Source organism: Micrasema longulum, unplaced genomic scaffold (genome assembly GCF_059751315.1).
Source record: "Micrasema longulum isolate JH-2025_06_02 unplaced genomic scaffold, ASM5975131v1 h1tg000362l, whole genome shotgun sequence".
Taxonomy (NCBI): Eukaryota; Metazoa; Arthropoda; class Insecta; order Trichoptera; family Brachycentridae; genus Micrasema; species Micrasema longulum.
In genome coordinates, this window is record NW_028277564.1 from 800,615 (window position 1) to 816,539 (window position 15,925).

The following is a 15,925-nucleotide window of genomic DNA, read 5'->3' on the forward strand; positions in this document are numbered from 1 at the left end:
ACGCAACCGGCTAGTTTTGGCAACAACATGTTGCCCTCTTCAGGATCATTTAACAACTTATTAAAAAATAGCTTGGAAGAGGGCAACGCGTTGTTGCCGAAACTATTCGGTTGTATAAATCAATAAAATGGTTTATAAAACAAAGTTATTTTATTTCTCAAAATTATATATTAGGAATTTAATGTAACTCGATTTTTTGATATACAGGTACTCATTTCCAATATTAAAATTGATGGGTCTATACGCAGATAAGAAAATTAGTAATTATATTTTTTGGAATCGAATTCGAGTTTCCGTGCTTTTACATCGCTGCACATTTTACTACTTGACCGCTGCAAATACTTCATTTTTATTACGTTACATATATACAAATTTCATACGATTATTCCCAATTTAAAATACGGAAAGCTGGTCTTTGGGATCTGGCAACGGCAACACTGTCTGTCATTTTGCAGTTTTCCACAGATTATGGATTATATATAAAATATAAATTAATGTAAGTTTTGGTGAAGTTTGGTCGTTCATCTCGTACCCCGGTTAACCTCGTTTTAAATATGAACATAATATATTCACCGTGAAAATATATATAACACGCCGATAACGTAACTAATATAAATTTACTTTCATATTATGTTGAATCCTAATGCACTAGCGTTTATCAAAAAAGTTTCTGAAAATGCGCCGACTTTTCATCTTCCACATCATTTATCTTTGTCCCAAAATATGTACTCAAGTTCCGAACATGAGGATTATGGTCATATAGTGTATAAACCATTTCCATATCAGAGTACTTTACCTTATCCGATTAATTCACCCGCAGCTGTAAAAATGGACGATCCATGTTGTCAGTACACTCTATCTAAAGAAACTTGGAAAAGGAAATTTAACTATATGAAGAAATCATATACCAACTTTCAAAGTAAGTAGTGTTTGTTTATTTAGTATGATAATGGAAATAGATAGGTTAATTAAATTTTGATAAATATTGCGTTCTCACTTCTATTGCACTGGTAATCAATATCAAGGTTTCATTACAATTTATTTCAGTGGCTTGGTTGGATTTACTTTCTTTTATGTATTATTATCTCATATATATTATTAAATTTTTTTTTTTGTCAATTTTTTAAATTGAGTGAGTATTTAACTTCCATTTCTGCTCATAAAACCATAGTGGAAAAAGTAATATTGATGTTAGCCCAGTAAAAAGTAAATATAAATAATCTGTTTGCTGCCAGGGACTGTAGAATCAATATTACAGTATTACGTTAATATTAAGTCATAGAAAAAATATGGCCAGCGGTAATTCTTCCGCAAGAAGCACCACATAAAATGGAAGAAAACTATTTCTATTATATTTCTGAAAAACCATTGTAAAATTGCCTTTTTTGTTACTACATACTTCCATTCCAGAACATCCCGACGAGACCCTAGCGAAATATGGCAACCCTATACTAGACAAAACTAAACTAAAGACTCCGACAATCTTTATCTATCATTAACAGTAGAATATGAATTTAAATAAGAAAAAAGCATTTTCTTAAATGTACGTCATTCGTAAGGGTTTATAAAAAAAATCGAAAAAAAATATATATACTGTCAATAATCTGTTTTCCATAATTTATATTTTTTTATTAAAAAATTTAAATAAATGTGTTCTTATAATTAACCTAAATATTACAGTTTTAGTGGCAATGAAAATGTTCGAGTTGTAAATAACTTACTATTAGAAAACGAAAATCAAGTTGGGGTAGAGTAGGGTTCGAACCTCGGTCCTCTGCTGCAATAGCCACGGGACCACAACCCGATTCAATTAAGGCCTGTTGTAGCAAAATATGACTTAGTAATTTTTTAAAAATAAGATATAAAATATCATGTCTTTTATTCTATGTAGTCATATGTGACATCGTAGCCACACAAGGGTTAAAACATCTGACTTATAATTTATCATTTTTTTTATTACTATACCTTCACATTATGAATGTGTACGTAGCAAGAAATTGCCTTAAGGCAATATGCTTGCCCTTATATGTATGTAAAGTGTTTAATAAATAATTTTAAGCCTTTCAAATTTTATCTGACAGTTTTGTTTCATTTTAGATTACAGTAAAATGCATGAAATTAATTTGAACAATGGGACTGCACGTATTCCACTCCATGTACTAAAATTTACAAGATTATTAAGAGACGATCCCGATCCTTACTTTGACAGCCATTACAACTGGTATTTGAGTGGAAATGGAAATTTAAACTTCATAAGCATGTTGGGTAAAACATATGTAATCAAATCATCACACTGTGAATTGAGTAAGTCTTTTAAATTTTTATTTAAAACTCCATTCAATGTTTTAAAAAAAAGAATTAAATCAGTTTATAATAAATATTTTGTGCTACAATTGTTCTTTTTTTGTTCCAGATGTGCATAGTATTGATCACAAGTATAAAATAAAGGAGTGTAATAATCATGCCACATATTGTTGCAGGGATAAAAAACTCATTCATGAAACCATACACCAGAAAATGTCCAAAAACGATATTATCGGACTTCGCCAAAAAAATAAAATACACCTGATAGAATATACTGAAAGTGAAAATCTCCAACACATTAAAACGATCTTTGCAGATACCCCATTTACTAGTATGGTTTTTGATAATGTTGATAAAAGTATTATTTATTCAGATGTAGATGGGATGATACAAATTTATAAAATAGATGCCGAAGAAACTATAATTATTGCAAATGATGATTCTCCGAAGAAAATAAAAAAAGTTAATAACTGGTCTTCCATCCAGATGTTTGATCCAAATTCAATCATGCTAACAGATAAGAAGTGTGTTAAAATATTCGATAAAAGAAATCAAAAGGATTACTTAACGTCTCACCCTTTGTTTCAAAAGGAATGTGAAAAGATAACAGCCTCAAAAATTTGTTCCAACAATTCAAATTTAATTTATTTAGGAACAATACATAATTTACTTCTTTATGATGTGAGACATCTGAAAGAAACTGTATTGAATAAATGGACCCATGGACTAAAGGATCCACCTCTTTTCATTAATTCTCAAACATTTCAAAATAAAGAAATCGTAAATGTATGCGGACAAAAGTCAGAAGATGTAACTATTGTAACCCATCCCTCAAAGACATCCGCAGATGTATGCGCAAGTGCTGTAGGATTATACTATCCGTGGCACCCTCCTAACATGAATAGAACATTAAAAAATGCCCAAAAGCTAGGCTATTGCTTAGATCCTACATTCAACCTAAGAAAACGATTCCAAATGTCAAGAATGGGTTCTGTATTTCACACTAACTGTCGTGGCAATATAAATTTACTTACATTAAATTCTTTGGGAGATGTGTTTTCTCAAGAACTTTATTCTGGCCATGAAGACATTGCAGATGAGAGTACTTATGCAAATCTCAAATTTTGGACTGAACAATTACCAAAAGATAGGTTTCCTTTTGTAGTATCCCAACAGCTGAATATGAGTAATATCCAGTCTTCCATGAAAAGGCCATCAAAATTAATGGTAGGAAGAACAAAATCAAGGGGATTAATGGTGCTCAAAATGGATTGGAAAAATTCATTAAAAAGACTTAATGATTATGAAGATTTGTGGGCGAATGAATTGCTGAGTGTTTGGGAAATCGATGAAAATGCAAAAAAAATTGATGATTTAGTGCCTGCCCCAATTGAAACTAAATTCAAAATAGATACCTGGTTAAACCAGTTTCCTTTAAATGATGAAGATTAATTACAAAATAAATCATATTTTAATACTTACATTTGTGTTTTTTTCTTCCAAAAAATATTATTGATCAAGTTCAGGGCCAATGCAGACATTCCATTCTGCGTTTTTATTCATCATTACTTTCTTTTCTTTTCTCTTTTTTTAGAAATAATTACATATTTAGTGTAATAATAATGATTTTATTTTATGTTTTATGTGCTTTTTAATTGTATACTGTAAGAGCCCTCCGGGCGTTTATTAAATAAATTACAGATAATTTCGAGGATATACATGAATCAAATTTTAAAACTACATATGTAAATTTCAAACCTATATTTAGATACATTTTAGAGAAGTTGACCATACAATCGAATTCAATCATACCTCAAGAGTACAACATTCACGCGCATCTTGTACTCTTGAGGTATGAACTATTTTACTATGAAAATGGCGTTATATTAATAATTCATAATAACTACTAATTAAAACTGAAATGCAATGAGATGATTTCATGTTATTTGTTTTTGTGGAAATATTTACACCCAATACTTACATATGCAATTTAAAAGCCTTTTAAAAAAAAAATATTTACATGGGTCAATATATTTTAGAAATATTTTATTTTATTTATAAATACATCTCCGTATTTCCTATTTGATTTTTCCAGTAACCTCAATACAGTCAAAAAATTTCTAGAGAGGAAAACTATTTTGTATTCTACAGATTATTTAGAATAATAAATACTTCAAAGTCAAAAACATATAACAGCTACACTCAATGTGTAAGACTTTAAATTATTCACAGTATAGAAACATCCTACATTATAGTAATATAAAAACTATTTATTTAATTAACACACAATTTTAGGAAAAAATATCAGTAAACAACCTCAAGATCTTGTAGCATTTTGTAACAGAATAAAAAGATGGGCTTACATAATAATTTCTAATTATTTATTAAGATTTATCTTACAAGATGATACACAAACATAAGTGGCTTTAGAAGACCATTTACAGTGCATTATTGACTTATAAAGTATTGTGATAACTCTTTCAATGTGTATGTGTGTATATATGTATACATTTACCAAAAGATAACTATTAAATGCACTGAAATACATAGTATTTCTTGAATGTTCTACACAAATACGGATTACGTGTACAGTTAATTTCTAAGGAAGGTTTTTGACCATTTGGTAGTCATGGGTTGTGGTGCTGCTTTCGCTTCCTTTTCTTTTTCTTCCATTTGTTCCATAAGTCGCCTCTGGTTCTCTCTGAATGCGGCGATAGGATCTTCGAACTGACTATAGTATACTAAAACCTCCCGAACATCATCTACACTAGACAGTGCAATAGCTAGAAACAAATGTATAAATAAAATATTTCAGCGAATATAAAATAATGATTTTACGATAACAATACTCAAGTTACTACTATTACCATCGTGCCATTTCCTTGTAGGGGTAGGCAGAGAAAATGGAATGCCACACACGTCTATCCTGACATACATTCCTAGCTTCTTCAACATTCATACATGCTCTTCAGTTGTGTCTGCTTTTGACATGACCAGACTTGAGATTTCGATTTATCTGATCATGCCACATCTTCCTTGGTCGTCCACGTCTTAAGTTACCATTAATTCTCGCCATATATATATCTGTTTTACCATTTTATCATCATCCTTTCGTTCTAGATGTCCAAACCATCCCAATGAGCCTTTCTTAATCTTATCAATTACACCTATTACATATTTGCACTCTCGCCTGATTTCATTATTCGTAACGCTGTCATATATGGTGTGTCTGGAAAGTAATGTCAGTGAGTCGATTCTATAGAAGTTATTGAACTTTTCGTTACAACACATCAAAATTCTTCAAAATAGGCTCCTCCTGCGTTGATGCATCGGCTCCAGCGATTTTCCAGGCATCGAATGCGCCATGGTAGGCTTCCTCGGGAATGCTACTTAAGGCCGCAGTACAAATTGCTTAGATCCCCTTGATACTTTCGAAATGCTTTCCTTTCATCAATCACCATTATTATTCTCCAATTATAATTTTTCCATACAGTTTATGTTATTTAAAAAAAACAAATACATCCAAACTAGGCTGCAATAAACACAGATAAAAGAGATTTTGACTGCATTGAGAAAGAAGCCCTTACAATGAACTGATCAGACGCAGTATTGAAAGTCAATATATACATCAATAAACAAAACAACACAAAGAGATAGTCAGGTTTCAATAAATAACTACACATTCTAAAAATAATCAAATAAATTAACACAAATAAAATAATATTGTCAGTTCCGTATACTGTTATCTTCCATGTACTCATTTAGTCCATAATAGGCCTTTTTTAGAAGTACGCTTTTTATAAAAATTTTGAATTTAATGGCTGTCATAATTAGGACATTGTCGTGTTATTCTATTGTAGAAGCGTACACAGTGCCCCACAAACCATGTGCTTATTTTACTTAGCTTTAATTTCGGGATTACTTATTTGTCTTTACTTCTAGTATTGTAATTATGTTTGTCGCTATTTTTTAGAAAGAGAGATATATTTTTACGCACATACATAATATTCTCATAAATATACTGACTACGTACCGTCATAATGTTTATTTCTTTAAAAAGATTTCTTAAAGAATCGAGAAAATGTAAGTTGTTGATACCTCTCACTGCCCTCTTTTGCAAAACAAAAACTGCGGAAATATCCGCAGCCCGACCCCACACTAAAATGCCACAAGACATAATAGTGTTAAAGTAGCTAAAATAGACTATTCTCACTGTAGCTACATCCGTTATTAGTTGGATCTTCCTGGTGGTGTATGCTGCTGCACTAAGTCTTGCCGCTAAAGCTTTTACATATATGAGGGTCCCCACTGTAGGGTTGAATCTATCATTAGACTTAGGAAAACTGCTTTTAAAAAAAATTCTTACATTGGGTAAACTAAATTGAATACATTTTGTTATTTTTTTTTTTGCATTTAATACTAAATTATTTGCATTAAACCATTTTAGAATTCTCAAAAGAGTGTCATTTACTTATAGAAAATCATTAGCTTTTCTATTTATTTTAAATATTAGAGACATATTATCTGCAAATAGAACTATGTTTGATAAATTCAGTACCATGAATGGTAGATCGCTGATAAAAACTAAAAAAAGAAATGGTCCTAACATAGAACTTTGTGTATTTATAAACTTACTTTTTAAAAGAGCAGTAAGGTCTAGAAGTGTTGTATCATCGTCGTTTCCTTTCCATTTTGGTAACCGTAACGTATTCTGGGGATGAAATTTGGTTGAATGTTCATTCCAGTCCACAACTATGACCTAAAATATATCATTTATAATATTTTTAAAACTAAACATTGAAATTAATATACATTGATTGTTTCAACTTATTGGAAATACAATATGTATTATAAAACCACAATAAAAATTGCACAGTTTAAGATTTTGAAAATGTGCTTGATACAGATTAATTCAACTAAATTAACAGACAATAGTGAAAAATACCCAATATGACAGAATGAAAACAGTTATTGCACAATTTGGAATTATCAGGCCAATTATTACCTTTGAGAGATCTCTATTTAGATTGTCTAAATTCTTAACATGTACTCCATCGACAAAATGTGTTGAGTCTCTAAATAATTTATACGTTATCCTGTTTGAATTAGGATCTAATTGTTCTATAATAGGCCAAATCATGAGAGGATTTTCTGTTGTAAAAATAACAACTTCATAAGCAGTGGAAGCCATAGTTTCTAAAAATGCATCTAGACCCGGGCGCTTTTTAAATCTGGAAGAAAAAAAAACAGATTTCAAAACTTTCAAACATTACACAATGTTATTTATTCTGACTTTTTTCAAACATTGAAGACCACATTACAGAACTTATGACCTGCTTTTATAAATAAAAATTATTCTGCACTACTATTTACTCTTAAAAACATGACATTCCATTCAAATGACTTAAGAATCGGGTAGTAAACCTGTGGTTAGTGTCGCAGATTCATAAACTAGAGGTCCATGGTTCGAATCTCACTCTACTGCAACTTAATTTTTCAATTTTCTAATAGTGAGTTATTATAATATTACAACTCGTTGAAAATGGGCTCCCAAATTGAAATATCTGGGTGAATCATAAGAATGCAATTTTGTTTTTAAATAGATAAAATAATTAGTAAGTGAAAACTTAACAATAAAATAAACTGAAAATATCAGAAGTAGCCCTGCTACAATCCAGTTTGCTTTCTTAGATTGTTTTAAAAAAATATATATATTGAAAGATAAATTCAATTGACATTTAATTTATATAAAGCGTGATGTCAAAGAATTACTATTAACATATTACAACAAAGACGGAGAACATTTCAGAAAGGGGCATATGGAAGTCTAGGTATTTACAGGGCTTATGACCTGTCATTGTTTAAATGGCCACTTTACACATTATAACATTTTGTTTATTTTTGTAGTCATTTTCAATAAAGGTTTCAGCTCTTTAACAACAAACCATCATGCCGTTTCGCTGTAGTGATAGACAGAGAGGATAGAACGCCGTATCACTCTGTCTTTGCATACAGACCTCACTTCCTCTACATCCATACACATTCTCATGCACATATGCCGATTATTTCAACTTTTGATATGTCCATTTTCAAGTATATGTCGAATTTGGTCCTGCCATGTCTTCCTCGTTTTCTGCATCCATCAACATTCGAATAGTAAATCCTTCTAGCCATTCTTTTGCTGGCTATTCGCTCTACATGTCCAAACCAACATAACACTCCTTTCTAGTTTTTGTCGACAATTCTAGTCTCAGCCTTACATAAAGTGCTTAAGCCTTAAGTTACAGCCACATAATCTAGTGAATTCTCTCAAATGTTTTCCATATCTGCTGTATCTCCAAGGGCAGCAATTGGCAATCGGCGGCCCTCGACTACAGTAGTACATGCAGCCCGGCTGTCAATCAAGGATTAAACTTTATTTTCTCGTAAATCAGAATGTTCAGAGTAATGAGTGTTGTAATCAGCATATTTTGTATTAAAAGGTCATTAAAAATTGTATTCTTTCATCACAGCAATCGTTTAATTGTATATTAGGCACATTGGTTTTTAATCAGCTGTGTTTGGCTCGCAAGCGCATGAGTGACGTCAACGGTCATGTGGCCCCCAAAAATTGACGTATTCATACGGGCCGTCACCAAAACTGATTGCCGATTGCGCCCTAGGGTTGAAATCCAGTCCCTGTCTGCAAACATTTGAAAAAAACTGAAAATATTTTTGATGAAAGAATTACTTTTCATGGAAATTGATGTTTCTCTGGTCAGTCATAAAAACCAGCTCCAAGATTCGTGGAAGATTTGGTTAAAAACTGATTGAAATGCAGATTAACAACTTTGGCCATTAGCTCGACTATATGTGTAAATAGATATAACAATATAAAAATCTCTATCTTAGAACAGGCTGAGCCATGTTAGATGGAGAATATTCTAATCAGAGAACGCTCTGTTTTAATTTTCTATTCACTAGTTTTATATAGATTCCCTGTTATTAAATATGTATACTTATATTATTAATACATCTAAGACTAAATATATGTTTGCAAGAAAGTCACAAATAACCTATGTACAACAGGCAATTGACATTGGGTCACACCACATAGACAATGTCAATTCCTTTAAATATTTAGGTACTGAAATGACTAATGATAACAATTATAGTACCGAGATTAGAGCACGGCTATCGGCAGCAAACAGATGTTATTATGGCTTGTTTAAACATCTGGGATCCAAATTGCTCACTAGAAAAACTAAGACCATTATTTACAAAACTCTCCTCAGACCGGTCATTACATATGGTGCCGAATGCTGGGTTATGACTAAAAGAGATGAAAATATGGTATTAGTATTCGAAAGAAAAATATTTAGGAAGATATTGGGTGCTGTCAACCAAAACAGAGTGTGGAGGAGACGGTTTAATCATGAATTAGAGGCACTGTATGGCGAACCCAACATTGCACAATTCATCAAAATAAGAAGATTACAATGGTTGGGCCATGTGCACAGAATGAATGATAACCGCACCCCAAAAAAGATTATTTATACCACTCCGGAAGGCAGACAAAGCAGAGGCAGACCAAAATTAAGAGGGCTCGATTATGTGGAAAGTGACATAAGAGCGATTGGCCTGACGAACTGGAGAAGAGCCGTGGGGTGCAGGGACGAATGGAGACAAATTCTGGAGGAGGCCAGGGCCCACAACTCCACTGATAATGATGATACTTATATTATGCATTAAATTTATAAAATAAATAAATTAATGTAAAAATAATATATAAGAAAATCTCCTTTACAAAAAGGATCCAAACAATATGATTTATAAAAACACTAAATAGAATTCTCCAATACCTCCATCCAGTTTGGTACGACCAATCAGGATGTACAAGAACATCGGTAAATTCCAATACTAGAGTGTAAGGTTGTTGGTACGGATAAGGCACCGGGTCTGGTAAAAGCTTCTCACGTGACGGTTCTTTGATCATCTGTAACAAGGAAAAATAAAACTGCCTTAGTCCTTTCAAAAATTTATTATTTGCCAACAATGCATACAAAATGTTTTAAAAATCGTCATCATTCCCCTTTCCACGCCTAGTGGTGCATACGGCACAGAAATTCAGTGTATTTCGATAATCTGTTACATGGAGGTAAAACATTTTTAAGAGGAGAATATGGAAGTCTAGGTAGTTACTTATGACCTGTCATTGGCTAGTTTAAGTGGCAACTTTACACACTGTGTAACACTCACCATTCTGCCTATGTTTAAACATCCACACTTCCTCAACTCTTCTATCTGTTGCCTTTTGTGAAGTAAGAGCTGAAAGCTTTATCATGTGGGTGAGATTCATCCGGCCGAACCATTTCACCTACTAGGCAATGCATGAAAATAATTGTTAAATTTTCATACTTCTTATACCAGTTCGTAAAATCAACAATGCTTTGAGTATGTCCAAATGTTTGTAGACAGGCTGGATGTTTAAACATTTATTTTCCCTCTGTTGTAACAAATTAAGATCTAAATAACTGAAAAGTTCAGAAAATGTGGACATTTAAACATAGGCAGAAATAGAAGGCCTTTTAAATTACTCCGTTCCGGTATTTATTTGACAGAATGTATTCCAAAAAATGAGAAAGTTGTGTCCGCTGACTGGATCATGTAAGGAAAGTGTCCGCACACGTTAAAAACCAGGTTATTTGTTCAAGGATTGCAAGGTTTATAGCTACAAATTTAGATATGAGGCTTAAACTTGAAACAATCGCATGCGTTACAAACACGAGTAGTATTGCTGTGAGATTTAGATATGAGCACTTTCGGAAATACAAAATATTTGGTTAGATATTCGCGACTGCTTCGAGCAAGTACGTGATGAAAGTGTTTGTAAAAATTAATTTTAAAAATACCAACATGAATATTAACTGAGCAGCGGTCTGATTCTGAGTCCATGCTATCGCAAGTTAACACTGAAATTAACACGGCCACGCTTTACTTCAAAATTCATATCCGTAATCAGTTAACACGAGCTCGTGTTAAATTATCTCAAACTTAGAATCAGACTGCTGGTTAGGTTTTACCTTCTGGTAGAATGTCATTTCTTTCCACATTCGTTTAATATACTGTTGAATCGCAGGTAAATGTGAAAATTCATCTTCAATCATTTTTCCATTTTCATCAATTCTCGGAGAACCCATTTCATATATGAGGTATCCACCCGTGGCCCCGAGTGAAAGGCCGATTAATGTGAAACTAAAACACAGAGTAAAATAATCAATATTTTGAAGTTGTTTCTATATTATTAACGATGAATATGTGTATAAAGTACCCTAATTTCATTCGCTGCCATGATTTCTTATTTTCTTGTGATTTCTCATTGGACTCCTTCTCCAACTCCTCCTGCTTCTTTTGTATTTCTTCAGAGTTGGCATTGGCAAGCGTCGTTTGGGGAAATAGTTGACCCAACAAATTTGGGGCTGCAGTAGACGATGTTTCTTTTGCTTGTGGAGTCCCTATTTTTAGAGTATAATAAAACCTCATTATATTTCCTAAAGGATAGATTTACTACTTAAGGTGATCACTCGTTAAATTATTTTTTTTGGTATACCGTAGAACGAATGAATATGAATATCATAGAATTAAGAATGGTCCAGGAGCGTAGAATCATATTTGAATACATCGGACTGTGTCCAATAATTCCCCCTCTTAGACACACTTTCGCCGCGCGCATACGTTAAGTCGCCGGGTAATGTTGCTTGATGGGGAAAAAAATTATAACACAAATGTAAGGTAAAAAAAAGGAAATTTTTAATTTCTCTAAAATTTTATTGTGCACGCGGAAACATTGATTGACACAACAAATTAGATAAATCAAGGGTCATTTAATAAGAGTCATTGAATTTATGAACTTTGAACTTAAAATATAAAACAAATTTTATTTGACACAAAACTGATATTTTTAAATCATGTTAAATTATATTTGATGTTTTAAAGATAATGTCGTTCAAATGTCCCCCACGGCGTTGTTTAATACGAGGTCTAATTTTCATTAGTTCTTTCATTAAATGAGCAAAGTAGGGTAAAAAAATTCTACCCTGGGAATACTAACGAAATTTCCATTTTGTTTCTTCGACAATCTGACAGATGGAAAAATAATTAAATCTTTAAGTAATTCATTTGCTACTTAAACATTCGTTTGTTAATTACACATGAAATGTAATGCCATCCTGTTTCTTTAAGATCCTAGCAGTATTTCTACACTTTAAAAAGACACAACACGGCATAGTTGAATTCAAATCAGGAGTTGCGGACTGAGCGACGTCTACAAAGAAACTAATGGGGCAAAACGTAAACCTACTCATTTATGAGTAGTTGAGTCGCCTTCTGTTTGATGTGCGTATGCGATTTCTGGACTATTCTTAATTCTATGATGAATATACACAAAAATATATTGCATTTTAATCCAATCTAACCTGCAACATCAGAAGCAAACAGCCGGATAGAATGAGAAGGCACAATAAAACTATTCTTGTTAAGTGAGGTATACGCGCTAACCCCAAATAAAGTATGGTTCAGATGTTTTCCCGCAAACACTATGTTTTTAAGAGACATCATTTTGAAAATTAAAAAATATTACGAAATTCACAACACCGTAAATCTCCATAGACTAAGTCAGAGATAATGTAGAACTCGCGGATTAAATCACAGAAAACAGAGATCACAGATATAGAATATATTATATAGATTGCCGATCATGAACGTCAAGGGTCGAGACAAATTTTATAGACGTAATAGAAAATTATTACGGGGGGAAATGAATCAGAAATGAAAAAAGTGATTATATGTGGGGTAGTGTTATTAAGATAAAGTGGAGAGATTGAGAAAAAATAATACGAGATTTAATTATCTCGGAGGCTATAAAATCAAGTTCCGCGTTCGCGCGTATGAATAGACGGAAGCTGTTGATACGAGCTAAACATACCTGTTTAAAATATTCATGCATTTAAATCTTTTGCAGCAGGTATTTTCGTTTTAGATTATGATTTCAACCTTTGTTTGTATTGGGAAAAAACGCGGCGATGTTTCAAAATATTTCAATACGAATTTAAATCTAACTTTCCAATACCTTCTATTGTTTTCTCTATCCTGGGGTTTCTCAACAATAATGCATTTAAATATAACATTTTTGTTCATGCCAGCCAATTCTCAAAAGAACCCCATTTTAATTACCGCCTTTACAAATAAATACATTAAAATAAATCCCCATTTACCCGAGCCGTTACTAGGTATTTACAAATATTTCGTCTCTTTTTATTGTCAATTACTATTCAATACCTCGGGTTAAATTCAAATGACCAAGCGGCAAATTATCTGGAATTCCAAAACCCTTTCTATTGAAAACAATAACTTTAACAATAAATATTGACCCATGTTTTCCGCTGGGGAAAACAAAATCTTTTTTAATAATAATTCGCAAACCGAAGGCCATTAAAATAATATTTGTATTTTAAAAATAACAAAAATAAAACGCATAATTAATTCCTCTGTGATACATACAAACTTTTCTTCTTCAAATTTCATACATCTTCATTCGTACGCGCGCCGATTATTCCAGCTTGCCACATATTAACTTAAAACTCTAATTAACTTTTGCGCCATCATTTTTACATCCGCGCTCGTGGTACTTAAGGCACCGCACCAGTGCGCCAATCGCAACGTATCAGCGATTATTTTATAATATGTTTGAAGGAATTTTACCTTGCCAGGAATCGAACCTAGGACCTCAAGTATGGTAGGCAAACGCGCCAACCACTACACTAGGAGCCGAATCATTTCCAATTTTTAACTAATGATTCCTTTCTTAACTTCATAAATATAAATTAGTTTGATGATTTAATTTTCTATGATTAGTATAGGTATGTTTATTTTTTAATTAATTGGTTTTAAACGTATTTAATTTTAAATACATTCTGATCTAAGTTAATTATAATTTAGTTTTATAAGAAACAATATGCAGAACATAATATTTTCGTTTTAAATATGACGAGGTGTTTAATAAAAAGTGTGGAAAAGAGACAATGAGTTTTAGGCAATAAGTGAATGGGAGAAGGAGAGACCTCCTAAATTGAGTGTTATAAAACCACCCCAAACGGTAAGAACGAAGAGTCGGAAAAGAGCCAGGAAGGAGAGTCGACCAAGAGCCGGTCGAGAGCCGGGGAAGTGAGTCGAGTCTACGCGATCGTACCGTCGATCGCGGAGACGATGCAGCGTGGAAGTCGAAGTGGAAGTTGAAGTGAAGTGAGTGTACAGGGTAGCCAGTGCTACGTAGCAACCTCGTGGAATCCGATTACTCTACGAGGGTCATCGGAGGCCGCCTTCCAGCCGCGAAGGTCCCTCCACATCCAGGACATCCATCGTCCTCCAAAAGGAATGCCAGTTTCCTGCACTGCCAGCGCGTGTGCCCAACCCACGGCCGGCCAGTCTTCCAGCTGGCTGTTGCCGTCACCATCGCCACGGGACCGAATCCCGAGAGCCATCCAAGGCTCTATTCATGGCAGATCTCCGCCCAGGACATCGCCCAGCATGTGTTCATCCAAACACAGCATCCGGACCACCATCCTTCATCTCTCCACATAAGTGAAACCGATAATATTGTGTTAGAATTAAGCTATAAGTGAAGAGTGACAATTACGAACTGCATTAGTTAAGGACCTAGATCTGTAAGTATTTTCTTTCTCTCATGTTTGTAACTAGTTCTAAGATTATTATCATGTTCTAGTTAAATAAACATAGGTACATAAAACATTCAAGCTTTTAAACTATCTCCCAATTTACTCGTTTTCAGAATAGATTTAAGTTTTCTTTATTTTCTTTTGGGCTTTCAATTCATTTTGTTTTAATTAGGATTATATTATCATGATGAGGAATAAAAATGGGAAATATATGGTGAAGTTACTTTTTATTCCACATACCCGATGAGGCACCAGGAAGACGTGATCTTCCAAATTCATCTCTTGTTTCCGTTCGTTGGATGTCCCGTTTTCTCTCAGTTAGCGGAGAGACGGACAGCTTCCGTCTATTCATACGCGCGAACGCGGAACTTGATTTTTCACAGCCTCCGAGATAATCAAATCTCATCTTTAATCTTTCTCTCATCGCCACCCTCAAATAACCAAAAACTACCCCATAAACAACGTTATTTTTTATATCCTTATTTTACCCCTCCGTGATATTGTCCGTCTCTCCGCTAACTGAGAGGAAGCGGGAACATTTACCGACCGACAACTTGAGATTAAATGGAAGGTCGTGTCTTCCTGATGCCATATTGGATATGTTGAATAAAAAAATAGTTCGCCATGTGTTTTTCTTATTTTAATTCCCCGTCAAGATAGTTTAATTCGTATTCAAACTTAATGAATTTAATACCCAAAAGAAAATGAAGAAACATTAATCTTACCTAAAAACGTATAAATTGGATGCATATGATCGCATAAGAAAATGTATAAATTTTAAAGAAGCGAGGTTTGTATGTATGACTGAGGAATAAGGTTTGGGTTTTATTTAAAATAAATTAGATGGAATTTACATTATGTAAGATATGTTTTTCCTTTTTGTAGCTCGTGCTATATTTATATATTTA

The 15,925-nt window shown here is 33.1% G+C and overlaps 2 protein-coding genes across 3 annotated transcripts; one reads left to right on the plus strand and one right to left on the minus strand.

Annotated features, from left to right (window-relative positions):
• The first annotated feature begins 287 nt into the window (after positions 1–287).
• On the plus strand, positions 288–3,785 carry TAF1C-like (TATA box-binding protein-associated factor RNA polymerase I subunit C-like). Of its 2 annotated transcripts, none has more exons than XM_088225449.1 (3): positions 288–919; positions 2,098–2,304; positions 2,414–3,785. In XM_088225449.1, exons 1-3 carry the CDS (start codon positions 631–633, stop codon positions 3,754–3,756), a joined length of 1,839 nt encoding a protein of 612 aa, XP_088081575.1. In that variant the 5' UTR covers positions 288–630; the 3' UTR covers positions 3,757–3,785. The 2 variants fall into 2 exon arrangements, with proteins under 2 accessions (XP_088081575.1, XP_088081576.1); XM_088225450.1 differs by having other exon boundaries at positions 437–919; positions 2,481–3,785.
• An 881-nt stretch (positions 3,786–4,666) lies between these two features.
• On the minus strand, positions 4,667–12,959 carry LOC148282204 (mitochondrial import inner membrane translocase subunit TIM50-C-like). Its single transcript, XM_088225451.1, has 7 exons — positions 12,759–12,959; positions 11,615–11,798; positions 11,367–11,538; positions 10,146–10,279; positions 7,310–7,535; positions 6,940–7,063; positions 4,667–5,087 (listed from the first exon to the last, which is right to left on the minus strand). Exons 1-7 carry the CDS (start codon positions 12,898–12,900, stop codon positions 4,897–4,899), a joined length of 1,173 nt encoding a protein of 390 aa, XP_088081577.1. The 5' UTR covers positions 12,901–12,959; the 3' UTR covers positions 4,667–4,896.
• Positions 12,960–15,925: the final 2,966 nt, after the last annotated feature.